Source organism: Pantherophis guttatus, chromosome 13 (assembly GCF_059756535.1).
Source record: "Pantherophis guttatus breed Tessera chromosome 13, ASM5975653v1, whole genome shotgun sequence".
NCBI classification, from domain to species: domain Eukaryota; kingdom Metazoa; phylum Chordata; class Lepidosauria; order Squamata; family Colubridae; genus Pantherophis; species Pantherophis guttatus.
In genome coordinates this window covers 20,577,535-20,603,523 of record NC_142075.1, presented here as the reverse complement: position 1 = coordinate 20,603,523, position 25,989 = coordinate 20,577,535, and the positions used below count along the sequence as shown (strand labels likewise).

General features: G+C 43.7%; 1 protein-coding gene across 2 annotated transcripts in view; it reads left to right on the top strand.

Moving 5' to 3' along the window:
• Window positions 1-25,670, top strand: part of DUOX2 (dual oxidase 2) — a 44,947-nt gene extending 19,277 nt beyond the window's left edge. For both annotated transcript variants that reach the window (XM_034432595.3, XM_034432596.3), the window contains exons 13-34: window positions 1,097-1,263; window positions 2,941-3,053; window positions 4,310-4,447; window positions 5,798-5,911; window positions 6,560-6,762; window positions 7,551-7,736; window positions 8,290-8,515; window positions 9,331-9,424; window positions 9,812-9,987; window positions 10,328-10,397; window positions 11,742-11,837; window positions 14,631-14,809; window positions 15,778-16,008; window positions 17,139-17,238; window positions 17,997-18,046; window positions 18,483-18,610; window positions 19,522-19,675; window positions 20,208-20,440; window positions 20,694-20,852; window positions 21,841-21,996; window positions 23,262-23,390; window positions 24,074-25,670. In XM_034432595.3, the coding sequence (XP_034288486.2) occupies window positions 1,097-1,263; window positions 2,941-3,053; window positions 4,310-4,447; window positions 5,798-5,911; window positions 6,560-6,762; window positions 7,551-7,736; window positions 8,290-8,515; window positions 9,331-9,424; window positions 9,812-9,987; window positions 10,328-10,397; window positions 11,742-11,837; window positions 14,631-14,809; window positions 15,778-16,008; window positions 17,139-17,238; window positions 17,997-18,046; window positions 18,483-18,610; window positions 19,522-19,675; window positions 20,208-20,440; window positions 20,694-20,852; window positions 21,841-21,996; window positions 23,262-23,390; window positions 24,074-24,196 (3,225 nt within the window). In that variant the 3' untranslated portion in view covers window positions 24,197-25,670. The remainder of the gene's footprint in view (window positions 1-1,096; window positions 1,264-2,940; window positions 3,054-4,309; window positions 4,448-5,797; window positions 5,912-6,559; window positions 6,763-7,550; window positions 7,737-8,289; window positions 8,516-9,330; window positions 9,425-9,811; window positions 9,988-10,327; window positions 10,398-11,741; window positions 11,838-14,630; window positions 14,810-15,777; window positions 16,009-17,138; window positions 17,239-17,996; window positions 18,047-18,482; window positions 18,611-19,521; window positions 19,676-20,207; window positions 20,441-20,693; window positions 20,853-21,840; window positions 21,997-23,261; window positions 23,391-24,073) is intronic.
• Window positions 25,671-25,989: the final 319 nt, after the last annotated feature.

Sequence of the window (25,989 nt, the reverse complement as noted above, 5' to 3'; positions counted from 1 at the left end):
AGGGATGGGTTCTACTTACCTTTACTACTGGTTTGCATTGTGCCCGCACGTGAGTGCACTCTTTTACGCATGCACAGATCACCTATGATGACGTCCTGGTCAGTGAGTGAAGCCTCCCGCTGTTCTGCCCCAGCTAAGGACCCCAAAGAACACAGCACGCACAAAGTCCGTTCAAACCTTAGTTTACTAAATAAACCAGTTTTTTACAACAACGGCTGTTAATTAACTGCATTAACAGCCGCCAAGAATTCAAAGAATAATACTGAAAGCTTACTGTGGTTGGCAGAATGCCCAGAAGCAATTTGCAGGAAGCTGATAAGATAAGCAAGACAAGACACGAAGGTATGTGAACGAAGTTGTTCCCTGCAAATTGCTTCAGTCGGCGTTCCTCCTTAAATAGGCTAAGGGAGTGGCTAATTAGCCCCAAGCTTTACTCTCGAGGAGACCTCCTCCTGAGGAGCCACTCCTGCCTTTTGGCAACTCTACATGCCCGTGCATCGAGAAGAGGCTCCTCCTCTTCGTCCTCTTCACTTAAGGGAGCTTTTGGAGGTTCTGAAGGCCCTGGCTGAATCCCCGCCTCTGTCACCACATCGTCTCCAGCCTCCTCATTGTCTGACTCGAGTGCCAGCTGCACAGGCTGCTGGCGCAGCACCACACCAGCCTCCTCACTGTCGGAATCAGCTACTAGCTGCACAGGCCGCTGACGGGACACAACACCCGCCAGTTTTACTACCGGTTCTTGCGAACCAGTCCGAACCGGGGGCAACCCACCACTGTACTGCATGTTGATCATTAAACCAATTGTGGGAAGACTGGGCTACACAATTGACGTATCATCATAGACGAGAATATTTGTAGGTTGAACTGTAGGGTCCTTGGTATTCTCTGAGCTTGGTGGTTTTCTTGACATTTGAATACCCAACTAGGTAACATCATAGCACTGATGATATTACCTAGCTCAACCTTCCTTATGGTCCCATTTTGTACCCGGCACCAAACCCAAAAGGGGACAAAAATCTCCCCACTTCTTTTAACTATTTGAGCCCACCTTTGAGCTCGTTCAACCTTCAAGCCGAATGGTCTGTTTGCTTCCTAGATCCTTCAATCAACCGCAGATCTCTATGGGCACAGACTTGAAAGCCTGGAGCTGCTTCTTGGAGGGATGCTGGAAGAGGATGAGACCCTCTTCCGAGCCATCCTTGAGGACCAGTTTGTTCGCCTACGAGATGGTGACCGGTTCTGGTTTGAAAACTCCAAGAACGGGTAAGGCATCCCATTAGAACACCATCCTTAATTCCATCCTTCTGATTCTATCCTTCTATCGTTTCTTTTCTTGCCTTCTTTTTATTCTCACAAAGACTTGAAAAGGCAGATGGGGCTGAGAAAGAGTGACTGATCCCAAAGCCACCCCAAATATTTCATGTTGGACACCCAACAGGAAGCTCAACAGGGGTGATGGAAATGTCAATAGATCCAGAACATATAGAAGGTTGATCTAGAACATAGAAGGTTGGCAGACTTTGGATCCAAGGTGGCAGTTGGATCCCTCTCACCATCAAAAGTTGGGGTGCTCCTCCAGCCCCTCCTTTAAAAAAATAGAAAACAACTTGCCTGAAGCCCTGAAAGGAAGAGTTCTCATCCCATCTGTTGAAAAAGAAACCAAATACGGGGTCTTCGATAGAAGAGAATATTTGTAGCTCGAGGTTGAATTCTGGATTCTTTGGTGCTCTCTGAGCTTGCTTGTTTTCTTATAGACATTTCATTACCCAACTAGATAACATCATCAGTGCTACTAAGGAGTGCTCTTTGCTGACCTTTTATATTCTTGTGTCTTGCCTGTCTGTGTGGGTGTAGGGATTCTTTGGTTGGGCTGTTTACTGATGGCTCTTTGGCAGTTTCTTGGTTGGGGTTTTGCTTCCTTCGTTGTTGGTCTAAAGTTGACCTTGGAGTTAATCTAGGCAGATCCGAGTGCTGATTGCTGGTGGAGAGGTGATGGAGTCTTTTTCTCTTTTGGGCTGCTTGATTGTCTCTTTTGCACAGTCCGTAGATGTTGTTAATGTCCATGTGCCAATTGATGGCTGGTTTGTCAGACTGCCAGGCTTCTAGAAATTCCCTGGCTGTTGAGGAATATGCACAGAGTGCCCCTTGAGTAGCAAGGGTGTGCACATAAGAAATGGCTGAGAGTGATTAAGAATAAGCACTGTCGATACAAATACACTGAGTTGTGATATTCTTTTACTTTTAGGAAAAAGCAAAGCAAAGTCCAATAAACAATCCAGACATATAAAGATAGTTAAAATGTCAATCCAGGGATATTCCAAGAACAAAGTCTTCTTACCAGTTGTTGTACTCATATGCAATAAAACAGTTCTTTTTAGAGTTGCAAACAGAAACAAGTACAGCAGTAAACAATCAGTAAAACAGTAGAAAACAACAAGTAGCAATGATCAGGCAGTGATCATGCAGAGAGAACAGGCAGAGAGGAGCCGAGGTAGCAATAATAATGTAAAAAGAACAATAAGCCATGATTCAAGCTTCCTCTTAAGTACATTGGCTACAGACCTAGCCAATCAGAATACAATATGATGCAATGCAACATTACAGTCTTAAAGTTACAATACATTTTGACTGCAAACATGCATTGATGGTTTATATATATTGCCAACCCAACCAGTTAGGCAATTGCCATTTCCTAACACTGGCATTTTTGGACTTGGCTTGCTCTAGGATGGTCACATTTTTCCCAATTGAAAGTAGGGTTAAATCTGTCTGTATGTTGTGAAATGAAAGACTTTTCATCATGTCTTTTGACTGCCACTATGAATGAGGATTTGAACTTCAGCCTCCCCGTTGTAAGCAGGCATTCTAACCACAGCTTACGATTGTACTTATGCTTAACGCACTGAAGATCCTGCTGAGTCTCGTTCATCCCTTTTGTAGACTATTCACTTCCGAGGAGATTGTGGCCATTAAGAAGACGACCCTCCACGATGTTCTCGCTACTGTCATGTACACAGAAAATATCCAAAAAAATGTGTTTGTCTGGAATAAAGGTGAGTAGTGGCTTATGTTCTTGGGAGGTGCATGGGACGAGACGCCTTCAAGGGAAAACAACCATAGTCCCTGATGCCCATTTCCATCCCTGATGAAAATGGCATCACGAAGAAGTTCTACCCTTTCATACGTCCATTGCAGTGTTGCACACAAGTATCAGAGGTGGGTTTTAGAAGGTTCTGACCAGTTCTGGGGAACCGGTAGCGGAAATTTTGAATAGTTCAGAGAACCGGTAGTAAAAATTCTGACTGGCCCCGCCCCCATCTATTCTCTGCCTCCTGAGTCCCAACTGATTGGGAAGAAATGGGGATTTTGCAGTATCCTTCTTCCGGAGTGGGGTGGGAATGGAGATTTTACAGTATCCTTCCCCTGCCACGCCCACCAAGCCATGCCCACCAAGCCATGCCATGCCCACCAAGCCACACTCACAGAACTGGTAGTAAAAAATTTTTGAAACCCACCACTGACAAGTATCCAAGGAGCAGAGCTTCTAGTAGGAATCCTAATTACATTTCATTCTCACCCTCCCCCGTTGCTGTCATCACTGTGCGTGCCTACGAAGAAAATCCATTATTTTTTCACCCACATTAGGAATATTGGAAGTCTTTCAACAAAGAGGAAAGAAGACAAGCTGTATCTCAAAAGTTGAATGCCCCCAGTACACGCAGAAAATTCTGGATTCATTATCTAAAGGAGGGATGGGGTAGAGGGAATGAACCTGAGAGGTTTTGCACAAGGCACCAAACCATCGTTTAGGATTACACATAAATAAGAACATTTTGGGGTTTTTTTTTTTGTTAGAAAGAACGTCACAGTATGCTCTTCTTCTCCAAGCTTAATTTGTTTTGTTTATTTTTCAATATTGGCAACTCCTAGACTTTTGAACGCAGGGCGTTGCATACAGTAAATGGTATACAAAAGGCTCACAGCATCTCTGGAGCAGGGGTGAAATCCAGCAGGTTCTGACAGGTTCTGGAGAACCTGTGGTGGGTTTCAAATTTTTTTACTACCGATTCTGTGGGCATGACCCACACAACTGTGACTGCAAAGGGGCGTGGCCATTGGAACTTTGTAAACGGGTTGTAAATTGCCCCGGGGAGGTCCATCGTAATTTCGAACGGTCGCTAAGCAACCAGTTATGAAGCAAGGATCACTGTACCTGTGTAGAGAGTCCTAAGAAACTTTTGCTAGACGGAGGAACAAAAGGAATGGAATGGAATGGAATTCCCTGTCTCATTGCATTCTCCACCCCCAGGTGATCCATGCCCGCAGCCCAGGCAGATGGACTTACAGGGCCTCCCTTCCTGCAAAATGATGACCGTCCTAGATTACTTCAAAGGAAGCGCTGCAGGCTTCGGAATCCTCATCGCTGCCTTGTGTTGCTTTCCATTAGGTTTGTTTCCATCCAGGTTTGAAATAACAGAGTTGGAAGGGACCTTGGAGGTCTTCTAGTCCAACCCCTTGCTCGGGCAGGAAACCCTATGCCCGTGATGGTGAACCTATGGCACACAGAGCCATATTGGTGGGCACGCAAGCTCAGCTGATTTTCAGGCCTTCTGGGCCCACCAGAAGTAGGGAAACAGGCTGTTTCCGGCCTCCAGAGAGCCTGGGGGTGTGGGGAAGGCCCATTTTTTGCTCTTTCCAGGCTCTAGAGCCTCTCTAGGAGCCTGGGGAGGGCGAAAATGGCCTTCCCCACCTCCCCAGAGGCCCTCTGGAGGCTGGAAACAACCCTTTGCCAACTTTTGGTGGGACCTATGGGCCTACCAGGCCCACCGGGCCATTGCGTGCCAAAAGCGGGGGAGCACGGGGGGGTGTCACGCGCACATGCGCCGGGAGCATATAATTATGGGTGTGGGCATGCATGCACGTGACACACACACACACCCCGCTTTTGGCACGCGATGGCAAAAAGTTTAGCCATCACTGCCATATGCCATTTGAGACAAACAGCTGTCCAACCTCTTCTGAAAAATTTCCAGTGTTGGAGCATTTACAACTTCTGGAGGCAAGTTGTTCCACTGATTAATTGTTCTCACTGTCAGGAAATTTCTCCTGAGTTCTAGGTTGCTTCTCTCCTTGACGAGTTTCCACCCGTTGCTTCTTGTCCTGCCCTCGGGTGCTTTGGAGAACAGCTTGACTTGAAGTTTTGCTTTATGTTCCAATGTAGGATTCAACTGTTGACATGTCCTGGGAGTGTAGAAAACTGGAATAGAGCATCTCTATAAGTACTGTACAATGTTTGTGTTTGCTCACTTCCCCACCCCCCAAAAAAATCAGTCGTTCAACTTTGGTGGTACAAAAGTTGGATCCATGGTTTATTAGGCGATGCAGCATGCATCGTTCCAACAATACTTAAATGCTGTCTCTGAACAAAGTAAAGACTGAGAGAATGAGAAGTAATATGTATGGATCTGCAATCTTTGGCCAGTCCTTAATTTTAGCCCCTTTGGGTTCCATTATGCCCTCTGCCTTTTAAGACGATCAGGAGAAGGCTGTAGCAATTGAGACTGTCATGGAATATGCAGGTAGCAGGACCATTGTCCATGGTGGTGAAGAAAACTGTGATTTATTATCTCAATAGCTTTGAAGGACACCAACTTGGAGAAAGGTAGCATGGAGTTATCAATGTCATGAGCTAAGAGGAAGAATTTTCTAACAATCCTCAATGCTCAGGACTGGCATCTGTGAACAACTCCAGCTGTTGCAACATCAGCCAATGCTTTTCTTGTGGGTTTTTCTGCAGTGAGTCTCTTCATTGCCTGGATTGTTGCTTTTTTCCGGAGGAGGTCTTTCCGTAAGTTGCAGAAGAGGCAAAATCCCACCACTCGTCCAGATATAACTGCTGAAGGAACCCAAGGTGAGGAGCAATTCTACCCAAGCGTCTACTACTCAGAGATTCCATTCAGACACAGTATGAATCAAATGTTCAGTTCCTGGAGAATTTTTATCCTGATTGCTAAACAATTGCACACTCTTGTGTTTTATTCACTGGGGGTTATACTATTGGGTTTATATTCTTGGAGATGGGAGAGTGATGGAGAAAAGCTATGAAAACTTGGACGTGAGTTATATTGGTGTAAATAGATGAATGAACTATAACAACCTTGTTGTTATTAGCTGCAAAGTCATGTCCAACCCATCACAACCCCATGGACAACGTTCCTCCAGGCCTTCCTGTCCTCTACCATCCCCTGGAGTCCATTTAAGCTCACGCCGACTGCTTCAGTGATTCCATCCAGCCACCTCGTTCTCTGCCGTCCCCTTCTTCTTTTGCCCTCAATCTTTCCCAGCATTAGGCTCTTCTCCAGGGGAGTCCTTCGTTTTTATTAGGTGGCCAAAGTATTTGAGTTTCATCTTCAGGATCTGGCCTTCTAAAGAGCAGTCAGGGTTGATCTCCTCTAGGATAACAACCTAGATGTCTTCAAAGGGGACAGGAGATTCACTGGGGAAGGGAACCTTGGGTGTTAGAAAATGAAAGGCTAATACAGAGTCTTCTTTCCCCCAGCGCTTGAATGGCATGGCTTCAAGACAGATAGTTCACTTGTCTACATCCAACTGAAGGACGACAAAGTGATCAAAGTGCTTGATAGCAAGCTGGCTGTGGTTCGCAGCATAACCCTCAGAAGCGAGCAGAAAGTGGAGACCATCATGTCCAACAACAAAGGCAGCAAGACTATACTTCTGAAGATTCCTAAAGAATATGACCTGGTATGTACCAGAGAGGATGACAATCAACTATTCATGTTCTCGTTTCTATGCTGGAAAGATTCCCATCTTGCCCTTTCTGTCTTCTTCTTCTTCTCAACCCCCAGGAACCTTAGGAAAACTAAAATAGCATCCAGGATTATTTCCATAAAACCCATAATTTTATTCCAATTGCTTAACAACAATGGGTATATGGCTGGAAAAGCTATCCATGGTCCATGTCACTGTGGAGAAGACGCTGTTATAAGTATCTAGGTCAGGGGTCAGCAACCTGTGGCTCTGGAGCCACATGTGGCTCTTTCACCCCTCTGCTGCGGCTCCCTGTCACTCAAAATATGGGTCACAACCGCCAATGTGCGACACCCCGCCAGCGCGTGATTTATTGAGCTTTTCAACCCCCGGTAGGCCAACTATGGATAAATCCAAGAAAAGAAAAGTTTCAGAAGAAAACAGAATGTTTAATTCAACGACATATGCTAGTTTCAAGAAATAGTTAGCACGGGAAGGGTTTTGTGGCTCCCGGTGTTTTCTTTTCTGTGGGAAATGGTTCCAAATGGCTCTTTGAGTGTTTAAGGTTGCAGACCCCTGATCTAGGTCATTGATGAAATCACAAACTATCCAAAGTTTTCTGAATATCTTAAGTGTCTTAAAAATTAAAATATGAAAGAACAGTATAGAACAAGATGGCCTTTTAGGTGCTAGAGTTATGTTGTGAACAATAGAGCATTCCCAATTGTCTGAAGATTCTCTCCCTCCGCTGTGAATGTCTCTTATCACACTGTTGTTCTTAGGTGTTGCAGTTTAAGGTAGAAGCAGAGTGCAGGGACTTCCTCGGACATCTGAAAACCTACTTGGAGAGGAATGAATTGACTCTCCAAGTGTCCATGATGAAGGAACAGCAGCTGCTGAAAAAAGCAGTAACCAAGGAGCAGAGAAAAGAAATCCTGGAAATTTTTTTCCGGCATTCGTTTGCTCAGGTAAGTGGGGAAGCTGTTCCTTCTCCTTCTCCTTCTCCTTCTCCTTCTCCTTCTCCTTCTCCTTCTCCTTCTCCTTCTCCTTCTCCTTCTCCTTCTCCTCCTCCTCCCCCTTCCCCTTCCCCTTCCCCTTCTCCTCCTCCTCCTCCTCCTCCTCTTCTTCTTCTTTCTCCTCCTCCACCTCTTCCTCCATCTCCTTCACCTTTCCCTATTTAAATTCTACCACTAAACAGTTGTTTCTTTCTCTTACGTTGGAAAACATTGTATTTCTTTTCTATCGATTTCTGACCTATTAGAACATTGCATATGTATGTTGCTGAACAAGAAATAAAGTCAGCTAGGTAATGTTGCCTAACGGAATGATTTTATTGCCAGTTAAAATGACTGAAATCCAGATCAGATCTCCTCTTGTAACTTCATGTTACATCATGGCTGCATGGTAGGACAGCAAGTGCAAGAACTATCCCAGTTTTGTTTAGAGTGTCTTGTCTTTCTGGTGGAAAGTAAGTGGACTTCCTTCCTGGCGGGAATGTGATCGGTGGTCTTACTCTTTTAGGTTCTAAACATTGACAGATTGGACGCTGGAGAACTCAATTTGGAAACATCTCAAAAAGCCAAGGAAGCCTTAAAGTGTGAACTGAGCCGGGCGGAATTTGCTGATGCTTTGGGTCTTAAAGCCCAATCCGTATTTGTGGACTCCATGTTCTCTCTCGCCGACAAAGATGGAAATGGATATCTCTCCTTTCGGGAATTCCTCGACATCTTGGTGGTCTTTATGAAAGGTGAAATTTGAAATTTCTCAACTGCAAGGGGATGGGATAGAGCTAAGCACAGTCAAGACCTCAACACCAAACTATTTGCGTTAGAGGACACTTTACTAAATCCAGTTGATTTGAAGCTGCATTTTTTTGTAACCGGTTAAGCTTAGTGCATGTTACAGAGGATTTTTATTTTATTTTGGAGTGCATGTTTAATTTTTTTTATGATTCAAAGTCTTGGGCAACCTGAGAAGATTGATTGAGTCAAATAACACAACAAGTCAAGCATGTTGTGTGTGGGCAACCCTAACATTTGATACCCAACCGAATTATGAATACCCAACTGAATATTATATCAATTTATCCATCCATTGATGATAAAGAAGATGGAAGATGATAGAGGTCTTTCCCTTCAGTTCCAGAAACAAATAGATGGGGTTGGTTAAAGGGGGCAGGATCCTTTCCCCTCTTCCTGGAGAACCTAACATAAGGATTGGAAGTGGGTGCCACTGTTATAGCAGAGACCTGTAACAGAGTCTTACTCTTTACCCATAGGAGGTGTGAAGGTTGTGTTAGCCTTTCAGCCAACAGGATGAACTTCAGAGTAGTGAGATTTTATGGGTATCTATCACCACACTCCATGAACTTTTGAGTTGCTACAACTTCTGCTCTATTTTATCCCCCACCTATTTCTTGAATACTCTACACACTGATCATCTCAGAACTAAGTGTTTCCTTCCTTTCTGATTGTCAGAGGCTTCAAGGATCTTTCCAAATATTGGGGGCTGAGATGTGCTGATGAGGCATGTTTCATGTTCTTCTCTATCTCTCCCAACCAGGAACCCCCCAAGAGAAGTCCAAACTGATGTTTGCCATGTACGATATCGATGGAAACGGCTTCCTTTCAAAGGAAGAATTCTTTCGGATGCTGAGGTATCTTCTGCTGGTTTGCTGGCTTTTGTTTGTCGTAACTGATTCTTGGTGGAGAAATGCTGGAATTTCCATTTGCTAGAATGCTATATTGTACCTCTGGTCAGTTCCTCATCTGAAATTCAGTCTGTATACATCTGGGGGAACGTTGACACCAACAGTAAAGCACAACCTCATAATGCACAGTCCAGCATTTTGGAGGAGGTGGAAAATGATTCCCTAGATTTGCAGAGTAAGACTGGTCTTATTGCAGACCAACCTCAGCCGATGCCTCCATCCAACCCACAGTTTTTGTAAGTTCATCTGAGTCTTGAGTTTGACACCTCTGCCATAGACTCTGCAGTTACCCATCAGTAGTCTTATCTCAGGATTTCTTATAACCTCCTCTAGATCCTTCATTGAGATCTCTAACAACTGTCTCTCACGGGATCAGACCGAGCAGGTGATCGAATCCTTGTTCAAAGAAGCAGGATTCCAGGACAAGGAGGACCTCACCTGGGAAGATTTTCACTACATGTTGAGGGATCACGACAATGCACTCCAGCGCACTCAACTTTGCGTTAAAGGTCAGCAGAATCCAAAACAGACAATTCACACAGAGCCTTCTGGCTGGGTAGGAGCAAGGAAGCCATACTTCTGGCAGCAAACAGCTCAAGATCTCCAGGAAGTAGAGATCCTCATTCTTATTATATTGTGCTTCCTTTTCTCATGGGTCATTAAGTGTGATGGAATAGAACGAGGAAGTGGATCTCCAGGAGGGAACGGTGCGTTCCAGATAAATAAGAGGCAACTCAGCCCAGATATCATGTTTGAACAAAAGAGGGTGGAGATGGCTCCTCTTTATTAGTTCCCAGAGTATATTGTAGATGGTCACCAATTGAACTTTCTTTTCTATCTTCCTCCCAGGAGTTCCAGAGAAACTCAAACAAAATGAAATCAATCGCGTGTCCTTCATTAACAAGGATCGAGATAACAAGTAAGCCATCTCCCAGTTACTCACCTTCTCATGCAGCCTGCCTAAGCCTGGGTGGATTTCATATGTGACCCAGGTCCCACTTTGCCCCCAACCAAAAATCACAGTTTCTTTGCAAAGATTTGTGGCATGTTTACGGTTCCCATACTCTGCCCAATCCTTGGGATCACCAAATAACCAGTAATGAAAAGGAAATAAATATTTCCTTTTCAATACTGGGAACCTTTACCTTTACCTAAGTGTAAAAAGGTTTAAATACTATAGTAGTACAGCTAGAAGCTTAAACATTAAGGGTGCTCTGAATGTCCCACGCGATAACTTTTCCTAAAAGTTTTTCAACTTTTTCAACAAACCCATCAAGTTCTTCCGCCTTTTAATTGTGAAAGGCAACCAATTCTGAAAACCTCATGAAGAATCACTTGTGAAGTCTCATGATTGTTACTTCCACCTGCAGAAATAAGACATCAGGAGGGAAGGTTTCATACCCACAATTTTCCTTCTGTGAGTTTCTCTTCTTCCTAGAGAATAACTTCTAAACTTAGTGAAATCTACTTTCAGCCGGCCCTATCGTTGGGTTCAGAAAAATAGGTGGTTCAGGCAGAGGATTGTAACATGCAAAGACAGGCTTGAGAAATTTTGTATTTGTCCTGCCAGAGAGGAAAAAAAATGCCTCAGATGCCAAAATACTTTGCCCGGACTTGGGTATTCTACTTGGTGGATATGTGCCATAATCTTTAGATAGCTTGATGTAACTTGAAATGGCATCATTCAAAATGACTTACAGTAACTCAGGTTTTAATGGGGTACACACAGTCCCAAATGCAAGATGCTAAACCAGAGTAAAATGAATTATTAGGACCAGGGCCGGATTTAGATGAAAAGAGGCCCTAGGCTATTCCACTTATGAGGCCCTTTCACCTATAGTGAAAGTGTAATTTTAATTTTGCTAACAATTTGAATGTAGGCCCCTCTTGATCTTGAGGCCCTAGGCTGAAGCCTAGTTAGCCTATAGGAAAATCCGGCCCTGATTAGGACTGGACCCTATCTTTAAAATAACCCAGGTAGAGTTTTGGTGGGAAAAACATTCCTACGAAAAGGAGGGTTTTTTTCCCCACTGAAATGTAGACAGTAACGTCAAATTTGCGCTCCACCCTTGAGATTGGGGCTGACTGGAAGCCAACTCCAGAGAAAATTTAATGCCAAAACTTTTGAAAGAAAGGATCAGCTGGCATTTTTCATGATGATTTTAGAGTTAAAAGTACGATCAAACCCTCAAGGCACCTTGCTCGCTTCCAGCATCGTAGACCGAGTGTCCTATTTAAAAGCTGATGATCTGCTCCCTTGCAGTTTTCTCCTAACTCGAGCGAACCCCCTAATCCTGGGTTCAGACTGGCTACCTGGCGAAGGAATAGGACACGACTTGCGGAAAAGGCAGGGGAAAAAGTAAGTCTGTGAAATGTGTCACTCATTCTAAACACGGACGATGAACTGTCCATCTTCAACCTACCACCTTCTCTGAACATAAGAGGGACATTGACGAGGGATCAGGTAAGGGTTGGAGGCATTGAAATAATATCTGTGTAGAGTTTAGGTAGGAATGGCACCATTTCTTATGCAGAAGCCATGCTGGATCAGATCCAAGCGTTTAGGCTAATGCACGATAGATGTTTCTGGGAAACTCAAGGGCAGATCACAGGTAATCCCATTTTTTTGGCACCTTCATCTCTGTTCCTGTAAAAGTTACCTGTCAACCCTGAAGCCAACCTGGCTGAGGACATCTTTACGGCTTCAGGGTTGCCACTGGATGGGAGAGGGGAAGGAAAATAGATAGCTGGCGGTTTGTAACCAAAACAAAAAAGTTTCCTGTGAGAACCAAGGAAGGCTGGAAGGAGGAGGAGGAGGAGGAGGAGGAGAAAGTAACCGAGCAACCAGTCAGCACCTCTATTGGACAATGTGATGGATGACTTGTGGGAAAGGGGGAACTTTCACTTTTAACTGGTTGAAAACCGCAGGAACTCTCAGAGTCGGTTTTCAGCAGTTGTGCCAATATGATGTATCCAATAAATTATTCTTTGAGGAATCTACCTGCCTCAGAATAGAATAGAATAGAATAGAATAGAATAGAATAGAATAGAATAGAATAGAATAGAATAGAATAGAATAGAATAGAATTCTTTATTGGCCAAGTGTGATTGGACACACAAGGAATTTGCCTTGGTGCATATGCTCTCGGTGTACATAAAAGAAAAGATATGTTCGTCAAGAATCATAAGGTACAACACTTAATGATAGTCATAGGGTACAAATAAGCAATCAGGAAACAATATCAATATAAATCGTAAGGATATAAGCAACAAAATTACAGAGTTCTTCTTTCTATGGGTGCATTACTTGGAACACTGACAGTATCTGTATAAGAAGACAAGCAGTTATATAGGAGGAATCATATTCATAAGAGGTTGTGGACTCGTAATTCATCGTATTTATGAAGATCTGTGGCCATCCCTCTTCTCTTGCTGCAAGTCATTTTGTCACCATAGCAGAATCAGGCACTTCAGAAGGAAACCGAGCTAGAAGCTACAAGGGATTCAGGAGTCTGGAGAACTTCAAATTTTCTTTCTGTTGCCTAGTTCATCTCCGTAATTCAACTCCAGTGTACAGATTCAGAACTTAAACAACTGTCAGTTCCGCAGAAGTGTAAACACCCTTCAACTAGCTATCTCTGCAGCTTTACTCTTGTATGTTTTATGGCTTGATTGATGATTGTTAAATTTATACGCCACCCTTCTTACTATCAAGTGACTCTGGGTATCAATGAGGCCAACTATCAGCAAAGGTTGTCTGACCCAACCTTCATGATCACCATTGTACACATTATAAATAGCCCATTCTGTTGTTGATTTGTTTACTATGTGGTTAGTTTCCAGGCAACATAGCAAAAACGGTCTTTCAAAGAAATCCAAGCATCACTGTTGTCTTTATAGCAGCAAAGTCCATGAGAGCGATGCCACTGGCATGAGAGCAGTGGAAATTCAGGCTTCCAGGATGGCCTCCGTAGGCTCAAATACCTCTGGATATTCCAGCCCAAGTTAAGAACCAGAGGTGTAGGACACTCAGGTAGAAGCAACTGGGTTGGCTTTTCCAGACCAAATCAAGTTGCTATGATGGAAGGAATTATCAATGTATAACAGAATTAGAAGAGACCTGGCTTGGAAGTCATATAGTTCAGTATATCTTCAGCAGGAGACCTATAGCATTCCAGATAAATCCTTAAAAGCCTCCAGTGATGGAGCATCACCACTTCTGGAGGCAAGTTGTTCCACTGATTAATTGTTCTCCCTGTTAGGAAGTTTCTCCTTAATTCCAGGTTGCTTCTCTCCTTGATTAGCTTCCATCCGTTGTTTCTTGTCCTGCCTTCAGGTGCTTTGGAGAATAGCTTGACTCCCTCTTCTTTGTGGCAGCCACTTAGACATTGGGACATTGCCATCATGTCTCCCCTAGTCCTTCTTTTCATTAAAAGAGACATACCCAATTCCTGCTATCATTCTTCAAATACTAGGAGAGCATTTATGGGAGGAAAGCAAAACCAAGTTGGTAAATCCTTAAGTTTTGCATGTGCTCAAAAATGCTTTTGTTCCTGGTGATTTAAGACTTGACAATTTAACTGAAGTACTAATATTAACAGTGTGTTAAAAGATATTGTGAATTTAAAATATTAAGGATTAGAAATGGTGGGCACTTTGAGATATACTCCCGTGATGGATTGAATATTGTTAATATTTGGTGTTATTAGTAATCCTATACATTTGCAATATTGATGTTATGGTGGAATCATAAGTGATTTTTAAAATATTGAATGGCAACATTTACTAAGGGATAATAAACACAAGGTGAGAAGAAATGTTATTTATGCTTAAATGAATTAAGGGAAAAATGTAAAAGGAATATTGATTGATTGATTGATTGATTGATTGATTGATTGATTGATTGGTTCGATTTATATGCCGTCCTTCTCCGGAGACTCAGGGCGGCTTACAATGCCTTAAGCAATAGCCTTCATACTTTTGTATATACCTGCTTAGTAGGGCTTTCGCCCCCCCCAAGCGGTGTTCTTTTTTATACAAAGTCAGCTTATTGCCCCCACAATCTGGGTCCTCATGAAATGAGACTAGTATTGTTTGAAGTTGGAAGATCAGAATTCAAGATTTTCCTGAGCTATGATTTCCCATTTTCCAGATTGGCCTTCCCAGAACCTCATCTCTACACGGAGGCACGGAGGGAGCGGTACCAGAGGAACAAAGTCCACCAGAAGATCCAGCAATTCAAGCGGTTCATTGAGAACTTCCGGCGCCACATTATCTGCGTGGTGATATTCTCGGCCATCACCGCTGGCGTCTTTGTAGAAAGGGCATACTGTGAGTTACCAGCCTACTTAGCACCACCGAACCGGCTGCACAGCTCAAGAGCTGAGGCGGCTAACTTGATTCAGAACTCCGCTTCCTCATGCCATGAGGAAGGAGAGGCGCCCGTCTCCAGGGAGGGCAACCAGTGGCAGCCACCACTAAGCATACCACGTACGTATCTCCTTGCAGCCCAGACTAACGCCGGTGTAAAGCAAGACACTCCCGCTGCAAGTAGAGCTGCATTAGTGGTTAACAAGGGAAGTTTGTTGCCAAACTTCCTGGTATGGCTTTTATAGTGGCTGCTTTAGTGACTCAGATCTGTAGGAGATGGTTCGTAACATTACTGGCAAGGCTGTGGTTGAACCATTGAAGACCTGAGTATCTTCCTTGCAATCTTATACTGTAACCTAACCCCTCCCCCCTCCATTGGACACATAGGTAGAGATCTGGAGGGGAGCTCCAAATCTGTACATGTTACTATGTGTTCCCTAGTGCCTTGGACCCCTTTGATGTTGCATTGCATTGCCTCGTATGGGGCATGCAAGCGTGTTTATCATCTGAGCATGTTGGAGGTGAGATGCACTTATGGAAAGGCAGATATATCTTGAGGCTGCAGACCTGTGGGTGGACTTCCTCCAAAGCTTTGCCGAGAGCTTCTCCCAAAGTGTCTTCTGGATGGTTATTTTCATTGGATAGACGTGGTGAACATGGAGGAATCTCATGAATGGTGCCTCCTCCATTTAATTTCCAAATCCTCCCATTGAAACAGACATAGCATTGAATCCAGTTGGGTTGTAACCTGCTCCCATTGAGTTTATTCTGAGTCTGTCTCCTTTTGGGGGCATGGCTTGGTCTGCAGGACACCACCGGAAGGACACAAACAGGTCTCAGCCCAGAAAAAAAAGTAGAGTAACCCAGTTAATGAAGGGTTTGGTCACAATCTCAGCCTCTGGGACTCGCTCAATCCGTTTGCTTTGCAGATTATGGATTTGCATCTCCGCCCACCGGAATTGCTGACACCACTTTTGTGGGTATCCTGATCTCTCGGGGGGCTGGCGCCAGCATCTCCTTCATGTACTCCTTCATCTTACTCACCATGTGCCGGAACCTCATCACGTTCCTGCGAGAAACGTTCTTCAATCGCTACATCCCTTTTGATTCGGCCGTGGATTTCCACCGATGGATCGCAACTGGAGCTTTGATCTTCTCAGGTAGATCTAAACAGACGGAAACAGATTGAATCTTTGACTAGCTGAGCTAGAATGTTGCGATCCTTTGAAACAGTTTGTGGTACAAGCCGACAATTGGATCTGACTTGGAATAGAATGGTTTAGTAATTGCTGAAATCAGAAACCTTAGAAACTCTCTGAATTGGAAGTAGTCCTCAATTTACAACTACAGTGGGGAACCAGAATTTCCATTGCTAAGTTAAGTGAGTCACACCCAACTGTACAACATTTGTTGCCAGGGTTGCAGAAGCAAATCACTGTTGTTCTTAAGCGAATCACATGATCCGAGGATGCTGTAACCATGGTCCAATACCAGGGGTACCTAACTTGGCAGCTTTAAGACTTGTGGACTTCAACTCCCAGCATTCTGGAAGTTGAAGTCCACAAGTCTTAAAGCTGCCAAGTTTGAAGACCTCTGGTCAATACATTCCTGTTGCCAAGCATCCAGATTTTGATCACAAGACCGTGGCCATGCGCCAACGGTCATAAGTCAAGGACTCATCCCAAGTCTCTATTTTCAGTGTGGTTGTAACTTTGGACGGTCGCTGAACAAATCGTTGCAAGTCAAGGACTACCTGGAGAACACTGCTTAGTTTTCTGTGGACAGCGTGATGGAGATGAAACATTTTTTAAAAAAACAAATTCTCTCTTAATTTCTCACTGCTGCAACTTGCATGAATTTTGGCCATGCGTGACCCAGCAAATGTGCAAGGGAAATAATTGGCAACAGTAGCGGAAATCAACTCCAGAAAAATCTGGTGTTTCAATTGAGGGGATTTTCTAGCAATCCGATCCCAAAAGGCACCGCCTAACACTTCCTCGTGCCAATCAAGATTGCTCAGTCTTTTAAAAAACTCACATCAAGGAAATTACAAACGTAACGCAAACACCAAGATGGGCACAGAATATTTGTATTTTTGTAACTCTTGAACTTTGCCCAGTTCAAAGCTGGGTTTAACAGCTTGGGTTCCTACTACTAAGTCACACTGCTATTTATTGTTCGGCGGCATTCCATGACAGGAAATGTTTATACTGTAGTTATAAGAGATGCGAAATTGCAATTAAACCTGGTGACATGGATACCTAACCTCATCGTCTTGTGTTTCTTGCAGTTTTGCATACTCTGGGCCATATTGTGAATGTCTACATCTTTTCCGTGACTCCTCTCAGCATTTTGTCGTGTCTTTTCTCACACGTATTTACGAATGATGGGTGAGTAGAGAGTGTTCCTTTATGAACGTAAGAATGCAAAGAATTACCATATTTTGCAGACTACAAGAGGCACCAGACTGTAAGATGCTAGATTTGGGGGAGGAAAACAAGAAAAAATAGTTTTTGGCCTCTGCGCATCTCGTTTTCGCCCTCCCCGGCCCCCAAGCCAAAAACAAGCTCATTTTTTGGCAAAAACCGGTCCATTTTTGGCAAAATGGGACACGTGGAGCACCGCAGAATGCTTCTGGGGGCCGAGGAGGACGAAAACACGATGTGCGAAGGGTTCCAGAGGCCAAAAACTGGCCCATATTTGATCTATAAGATGCACCAAAATTTTCACCCACTTTTAGGTGGGGGAGTGCATCTTAAACTCCAAAACATACTGTAATTTATACTCCAAAAATACTCTTAACCTCCAGGTGGCTGGAGAAAGAATGGAAACTCTTAATTTAGAAGAAACTCCATGTAGTTTGGAAGTAGCGTAGCAGTTGTACAGGCAGTGGTGGGTTCGGTAAATTCAGCCAATTTATATTATTCAGAAATATCCAGCGTTCAATCAACTATGGCTTAACACAGGAGTCTCCAAACTTGGAAACTTTTAAGACGTGGACTTCAACTCCCAGAATTCCCCAGCTAGCGGATGTCCATCAGTCTTAAAGTTGCTGTGTTTAGACCCCTGGCTTAGCACAAATGTATGAACCAGGTTGCATTGTGAGTTGTTCTACTGAGAATTGCCCCTGTTTTGTTTTTCTTTCCAGATCACAATTTCCTCCCAAATACTACTGGTGGTTTTTTGAGACGGTACCAGGTAAAGTTCAAATATCAAAGGCTTTTGGTGATCAGATTGCAGTTAACATTTGGGGGGGTTGGGTAGATGACAATCTGGGAAATTGTTTAGTGCATTAAGCTTACTTTAGAGTTTACCCTAGCCTTTGAGTGCGGTCTCAGCTCGGTTCTGAAGAAGTGACGTTGGGTAGAACAGAACATTGGAACTTCAAGCATTGGCATCTATTAAAAGCTGTGATTGTATCATAATGATGACATAAGGAGCAGGACATCGTGGCCCAAATGACGCAAACGAAATATTTGTGCTGTTTGTGCTATGTTGTGTCATCACTTGACCTAAATAGAAAGCTTCAGGTTGTCCACCTCTGAAGCAGGTGGAGATAATGGTGAAGCAAGACAACATCACGTGTTCCCATTCTTCAGTTGACATTCCCTTGTCTTCTCCTGGTCTTCTGCAGGCATGACCGGAGTGCTATTACTGGTCATCCTTGCGATCATGTATGTATTTGCCACTCATTATTTCCGACGAATCAGTTTTCAAGGATTCTGGATCACCCATCATCTCTATGTGGTTCTCTACATTCTGGTAAGCGACCATTACAGCCTACGATGATTCAGAAATAAAAATCATCCATGGATGAAGGAAGATTCATACCATTCATATATACCAGGCACCTCCAAACCTGGCAACTTTAAGACTTGTGGACTTCAAATCCCAGAATTCGTCAGCAGGCCTTGCTGGGAGTTGAAATCCACAAGTCTTAAAGTTGCCAAGTTTGGAGACCCTTGATAGATACTATCTTCATACTATATATGAAGAGGGATGAGAGTTTAATAGTAGGATGTCAGCGTTCCAGAAAAATCCCAACTCCAAGTAAAGAATCTGAAGCAAGCATTTTTCAAAGTTCTATTTACTAGAATAGGTAAACTGGCCCATCTGGGAAAACCCGAATCTGAGAGGTCCAGGTTTTCCCTCAGTAAATCAAAACCCCCAAAACCATCCCCTCACTCCTCAGTCGATTACATACTCCAATCAACCGCCATCCCATCTCGAGACAGCACTCCAACCACTCCTTCTCCAGATGCAGGATCGCCCTCACCTTGACCGAGAGGAAGAATGCTATGATGTCTACAGGCAGTCCCTCTACTAAGTCCCCCTTCCTACTTTCCCACACAGGAGAAGGTGGCAGCATGGAAGCTTCCGGCCTAATATGGCTTCGAATGCTGACATAGGATTTTCTACACAAAAAGAGCATAATCTCCTGATAGAGTTGAAAAAGAATTAAAATTGAAAGTGTTTTACTATTATTGATTTACTATTATTGATTGGGGGGGTAACTACTGGTAGGAGCTCAGTTGAGGCAAGTTTATGGGATCCTGAGGACTTCCAAACTATCTTTAGATGCTTTCACTCTTGGTGAGTCTACACCATCAGAGAAGAATTTTCTCCTTTTGATTCATTATCATGGACTAAAAAGATGTGTAATATATTCCCAGGTGGTCATTCATGGCAGCTACGCTCTGATCCAACAGCCCCGTTTTCATATTTACTTCATTGTCCCAGCGCTCTTCTATGTCACAGATAAACTCATCAGCCTTAGCAGGAAGAAGGTGGAAATCAGCGTCATTAAGGCTGAGCTGCTCCCTTCAGGTAATTTTGCTGTCCTGCATGCTCCTTCCTCCTCAACCCTTCCAACGTGTGGACTTCGACCTCCAGAATTCTTATGAATGGTCTTTCAGCCTGGGAGATTATGAAAGTTGAAGGCAATGTATCTAAAGCAGGGCTCTCCAACCTTGGCAATTTTAAGACTTGTGGACTTCAACTCCCAGAATTCCTCAGCCAGCAAAGCTTTGCTGGCTGAGGAATTCTGCCAGCTGAAGGAATTCTGGGAATGAAGTCCACAAGTCTTAAAGTTGCCAAGGTTGGAGACCCCTGATCTAAAGGATACCCATTGAAGAAAGTTGATATCTAAAGAGACTCGCTAGGTTCTGGAGGCCACATATGACCTGGAGAAGTATCTTGCTGGTCCAACATAGTCTTTACTGTTTCTAGCTTCTCAAAGATAATCCTCCAGTGTAGGTCTGCCTTCTCTGAAACTTGCTCGTACCCAGATCATTGTAGATAGCATTGTTGACTTGACCTTTCATAGTGAATCTTTAGGAATTTTTTTTTCTTGATTCAGGGGTCACCAACCTGCAGTTCCAGAGACCCCAGGACTTTGACTACAGGTCTGGACAATGGGTACGGATTGCATGTTTGTCCCTGGGGACCAACGAGTACCATCCTTTCACTCTGACATCTGCTCCCCATGAAGACCTGCTAACTCTGCACATCCGAGCAGCTGGACCTTGGACAACTCGCCTGCGGGAACTCTACTCGCAAGAAAGCCTCGCGGAAATTGGCAAATATCCCAAGGTAAAACTGGATTTTGTCTTGCCTTGCTTTTCTCCTGGTGTAGATGTTACTAGAGGACACACGGCCAACAAATATGGCTGATCAACATCAACCAACTTTTCTGGTTCCAACACTAAGATTGCTTTTCTTCCAATCCCCCCTGTAAATAGTTCGTAAAAGTATAGAATCCAATCCTTGCTGTACTCAATGGAAACCATCTGAACTCCATTGTCCAAGCCAACAAACTTCATTCTTTACCCCCGTTTCTTTGTAGCTCTATCTTGATGGCCCATTTGGAGAGGGACACCAGGAATGGAACAAATTTGAAGTGTCGGTCCTGGTGGGCGGTGGCATTGGAGTGACCCCCTTTGCCTCCATCCTTAAGGACCTTGTCTTCAAGTCTTCAGTTGGCTCCAGAATCCTGTGCAAGAAGGTGAGACTGGATGAACAGATGGTGGGGCTGCTGTACACCACTCACATGCGATGGCATCAGTGTTTGTGTTAACATCAGGTGGTAGGACTTCTTTAACGATGAATTGCGCTACTTAAAGCAGACAGTGGAGTTGTAGACTTTGCCATATGTGCTTCATTCCACATTTCCTGACACATATGTGCTAGTCGTTCCCGACTCTAGGGGGCGGTGCTCATCTCCGTTTCAAAGCCGAAGAGCTAGCACTGTCCGAAGATGTCTCCGTGGTCATGCGGCCGGCATGACTCAATGCCAAAGGCGCACGGAACGCTGTTACCTTCCCACCAAAGGTGGTTCCTATTTTTCTACTTGCATTTTTTACCTGCTTTCGAACTGCTAGGTTGGCAGAAGCTGGGACAAGTAACGGGGGCTCACCCCGTTATGTGGCACTAGGGATTCGAACTGCTGAACTGCCGACCTTTCAATTGACAAGTTCAGCGTCTTAGCCAGTGAGCCACTGCATCCCTCCTGACACAGATGGGGAAAGACGGGCTCATACATCTGAACTAAAATTTACCTATGTGGTATTTCCACTTTTCGACAATTCTTCAATTTTGGGGGGGGGGAATACAAAAAAGCAAACACTGGTGTGCTGTTTCTCAATCTTAGCAACCTTAAGATGCATGGACTTTAAGCCCTAGAATTCCCCAGTCAGCATGCCAAAGTTGAAAAACATTTGCATTAGAGGAAAGAGCACACCCTAAAATAAGGTTTAATGTCAAAATAACCTGCAGAAGTTATATTAGAGACAATTGTTTACAAACATGGACACTCTGGGCAAAAGGATATACATAGGGGGATATATTAGAAATGTTGCACGTGGAAATGAGTGTACGGTTTCATGGGATTTTTTAAAAACATAGAATTCAAATTTTGATACAAAACATGGGAAGGACAATTCCACTATTGAAAAATTATAAGGAGCTTTCGGCCTTTTTCTTGTTTTTCTCAGATCTACTTCATTTGGGTAACCCGGACACAGCGGCAGTTTGAGTGGGTGGCCGACATTATCCGGGAAGTGGAGGAGAACGATCATTGTGACTTGGTCTCTGTCCACATCTACATCACCCAGCTGGCTGAGAAGTTCGATCTGCGTACCACCATGCTAGTAAGTCTGTCCTCCCCCCCTCCATATACTTGGGGCCAGGGGTGAAATGCTACTGGTTCAGACCGGTTTGGCTGAACTGGTAGCAACGGCGGCAGATGGTTCAGAGAACTGATAGCGGCGCCAGCGTGAGGCTCCGCCCATCCGCCCGGTTGTCATTACTTCCTGGTTTTAACCAGGAAGTAACCTGTTTTTTACCCTTTGCGCATGCACAGAAGGGTTTGCGCATGCGCAAAGGGTCCAAGTGAGCACCTGACACCCGCATGTGCACTTCCAAACTGATAGGGAAGGTAAGTACCATATTTTTCGGAGTATAAGACACACCGGAGTATAAGATGCACCTACCTTTTTTGCTGAGGAAAAGAAGAAAAAGAAATCTCCCTCTGCCTCTGCCTAATTTTGCAACGTTGCAGCAAACAGCAAACAGCCTGCTTTACTTTCAGTTTCATTTTCAGCATAGCTTGATTAGCACAAGGGAAAAAAAATCTGCGCCAGCAATTTACCTCCTTGCAGTAAACAGCAGAACCCTGCGCAAAACAGCTGAGAGCAAATCAGCTGAGAGTCAGGAGGCCGATCCAATCAACTTGTGCTAATTAAGCTGTGCTGAAGCTGAAAGGAACTGTTTTTTCTTGCTGTTTGCTTGCAAGGAGGTAACTGCTGGGAGGCAGAGGCCAAAGGGTGGGGGGCCAGTGGGTGGGCGGGGCTACATTCGTTGTATAAGACGCACCTAAATTTTCACCCCCTTTTAGGGGGGGAAAGGTGCACCTTACACTCCGAAAAATACGGTAGATTTCACCCCTGCTTGGGGCTCTATATCGAGGCGCCTTCAAGAAATAAAATTCAAGAAGTCAAGTTCTCATCTATTAATCTGGAGTGTTAGCAGCAAAAAGTACAGAGACTGAGTTTTGTCCAAGAGCGTCTGCCAGTTCTTCAATGGGTCCAAAGGGATTGGGTATGCGCCATTAAAAATGGTGCAATTAAAAAATGAAGGTGGGATAAGGTTGGGCAGATGAGGAAGCGTCCAACTCATCTTGATCTTAATTATGACTATTGTGTGCCTTTAAACAAGTCATTCCCAGTAATTTTGGATCTCCTCACTTTCAGTCTGGGACCAGTGTTTCTGAAAGTACCTATGAGTCTAGTTCCACACTGAGAATCGATAACTTCATGGTGACCAGATTAGTGGTTGATCCCTCAATGGAACAGAGGTTCCTTGTCCTCCAGATCCCCAACAGATCTGTTCTAATGATCGGTTGATCTCTTTCCAGTACATCTGTGAACGTCACTTCCAGAAGGTCCTCAACCGGAGCTTGTTCACAGGCCTGCGTTCCATCACCCACTTTGGACGACCGCCATTTGTGCCCTTTTTCTGCTCCTTGCAAGAGGTTCATCCTGAGGTCAGTGGCTACCTTTGCAGGTTGGGGAAGGAGGTGAAGACTGAACTTCTGTGGGTTCCGTGTGACGATCTGTTGCAGGCAGGAACATGTATGCATGGATCAGAGGGACTCTCAGCTATGTAGATGAACTTCTTAAGGAGCCTCCAAAGGTTCCTTGACCCAGCTCAAATTATTTGAAAGACATTGCACAGAGGAGGAAGGCCATGGGAATCTTCACATCTCTTTACAGCTAAAAACAGAGGAGAAATGTGATGGGAACTTTGGATAACTGTTGCCTTAGCCCAAGGCTGCTCCTCCATCTTACTCCTCTAGATCAGGGGTCTCCACCTTGGCAACTTTAAGACTTGTGGATTTCAACTCTGGGAGTTGAAGTCCACAAGTCTTAAAGTTGCCAAGGTTGGAGACCCTTAATCTAGATCACTGTTTTTCAAACTTAGCAACTTTAATATGAGTGGACTTCATCTTCCAGAATTCCCCAGCCATCATGTTGACTGAGGAATTCTGGGACTTCAACTTCAACATGATGGCTGAGGAATTCTGGGAGCTGAAATCCACTTATATTAAAGCTGTGCCAAGTTTGGTCTAGATGTTGAAGCAGGGGAAAATTTAATTATTTCCCTCATTTATTTTCTTTTGCATCTCTGGGATTCTGAGCCCTTTTTTTTTTTGCTTTTTGTTTCCAGGTACGGAAAATTGGTGTTTTTAGCTGTGGCCCACCTGGCATGACCAAAAACGTGGAGAAAGCATGTCAGAAAATCAACAAGCGGGACCAAACTCACTTTATACATCACTATGAGAATTTTTAGTTATTCTCTTTCGAAGACTCGGTTGTGCTTTGCGAGTATATAATTAGAGGTCACCATTGGCTGTGTTCCTTTCTTTCTCTCAACGGGGAAGGAGGGAGAAACAGCCTTATTTTCACCAAGGTCTCGGACGATATCTTTTAGATGTTCAGAAAGCCATGCTTTTTGTCCTGTCGAGAACTTTAATTGAGGTCTCACAGCTGACAATGATAATCGGGAACCCATGCTTGATCAGCGCCTGCAGGTCTCAAGTCTGCATCTCCTGAAAGAATTGTCTGAAAACTACAAAACAGAGTGATATGCTATCATTGACACTAAGGCAGCCCTTTCGTTACAAGTGCAGACTGGCTCAGAATTAACAGGTGACTAAACTTCCTAGATTACAGCTTTGTAACACTCCCTGTCAATTATTTATTCAACAATCCTTAATTCACTCCAACAATTATAGTCCCTAAAGTTGGACAGGGATGAGTTATTCTTCCCTTAACCCAATTTAACCTCACTGTTTATCAGGGTAAGCTTAAACAGTGTCTTGAATCTTGAGTTCCAGTAACATGTGTGAACCTGTTGGATTTACGTTAAAGGTTGCTCTGATTTTACAGGTGACATTGGCCACAGAGAAGTAGGCAGCATAAATAGATAACGATAAACATAGAGTGGAAAATTCTATATAGAAGGTGGGTCAAATAAAGGATATCCAGCATGCTGGTTGGGGAATTCTAGGAGTTTGAGGTCCACATATCTTAAAGTCTATGGAAATTCTTAGTCATCCAGGTTCATGGTTATCCCAAAGGTGTTTTTTCAAGAGGCAACTGGACTTCCTTCGTTTTGCTTTGAAGACATTTCACTTCTCATCCAAGAAGCTCCTTCACTTCTCCTGAACAAGAAACTTCTTAGATAAGAAGTGGAACTTCTTCAAGGAAAAACAAAGAAAGCTCAGTTGCCTCTCGAAAAAGCACTTTTGGCACATCTTAAAAGTGTTTGACTCCAGAGGATTGTTTTTTCAACTCTACAGATTCCCACTCACATACTAACCAAGTTTAACCTTGTTTAGATCAAAAGCTACGGTAGATCTAATTTTTTTTTTCCTCTTCTACCTTTCCAAATGGTTCTTTTTGTGAAAGGAGGGAGAAAAAATGGGGAGGTTGCATGCATTGTTGTATCTCCACACTATAAAACGCTGAGGAAGTAGTAGGGGTTTATACACTGAAGTTGAATGCAAACATCTACTCAGAAAATGTCGCTACTAATGTAGATTAGAACTTGACCGCTGTTATCGCCGAAGGTGGTAGAAATTAAAACATTAGAGAATTTTTTATGGAGCAAACTCTTCATGGAGCAAACTCTTCTTGGTGGAGTCTTTTAAAGCTTGGTTGGTTCCTTTAAGATTTGTTTCGTTCACTTTGGTTTAGCTGATGGAGTGCATTAATTGTATGTATGTATGTATGCAGTGCTTATATTAAAGAATTTAAAGATATTCTCTTGAATCAATTTTTTGTTAGTTTAACAATGGATTCCAGGAGTCTCCAGTTATTTTGTACAATCTACTAGCCAATTTTTTTTTCATCTGTTGGGAATAGAATTGAATAGAATAACAGAGTTGGAAGGGACCTTGGAGGTCTTCTAGTCCAACCCCCTGCTACACCATTTCAGATTGAGGTTCTCTCCAATGTCACCCACTCTACTGGTATTCCAAAGAGACTTGAAGATCTGGCTGGCTGTTTGTCCAGCCCTTGGCAAGTATGCTGGCCAAGGAACTCTAGGAAATCCAGAGACTGAGAAATGCTGGACTACAC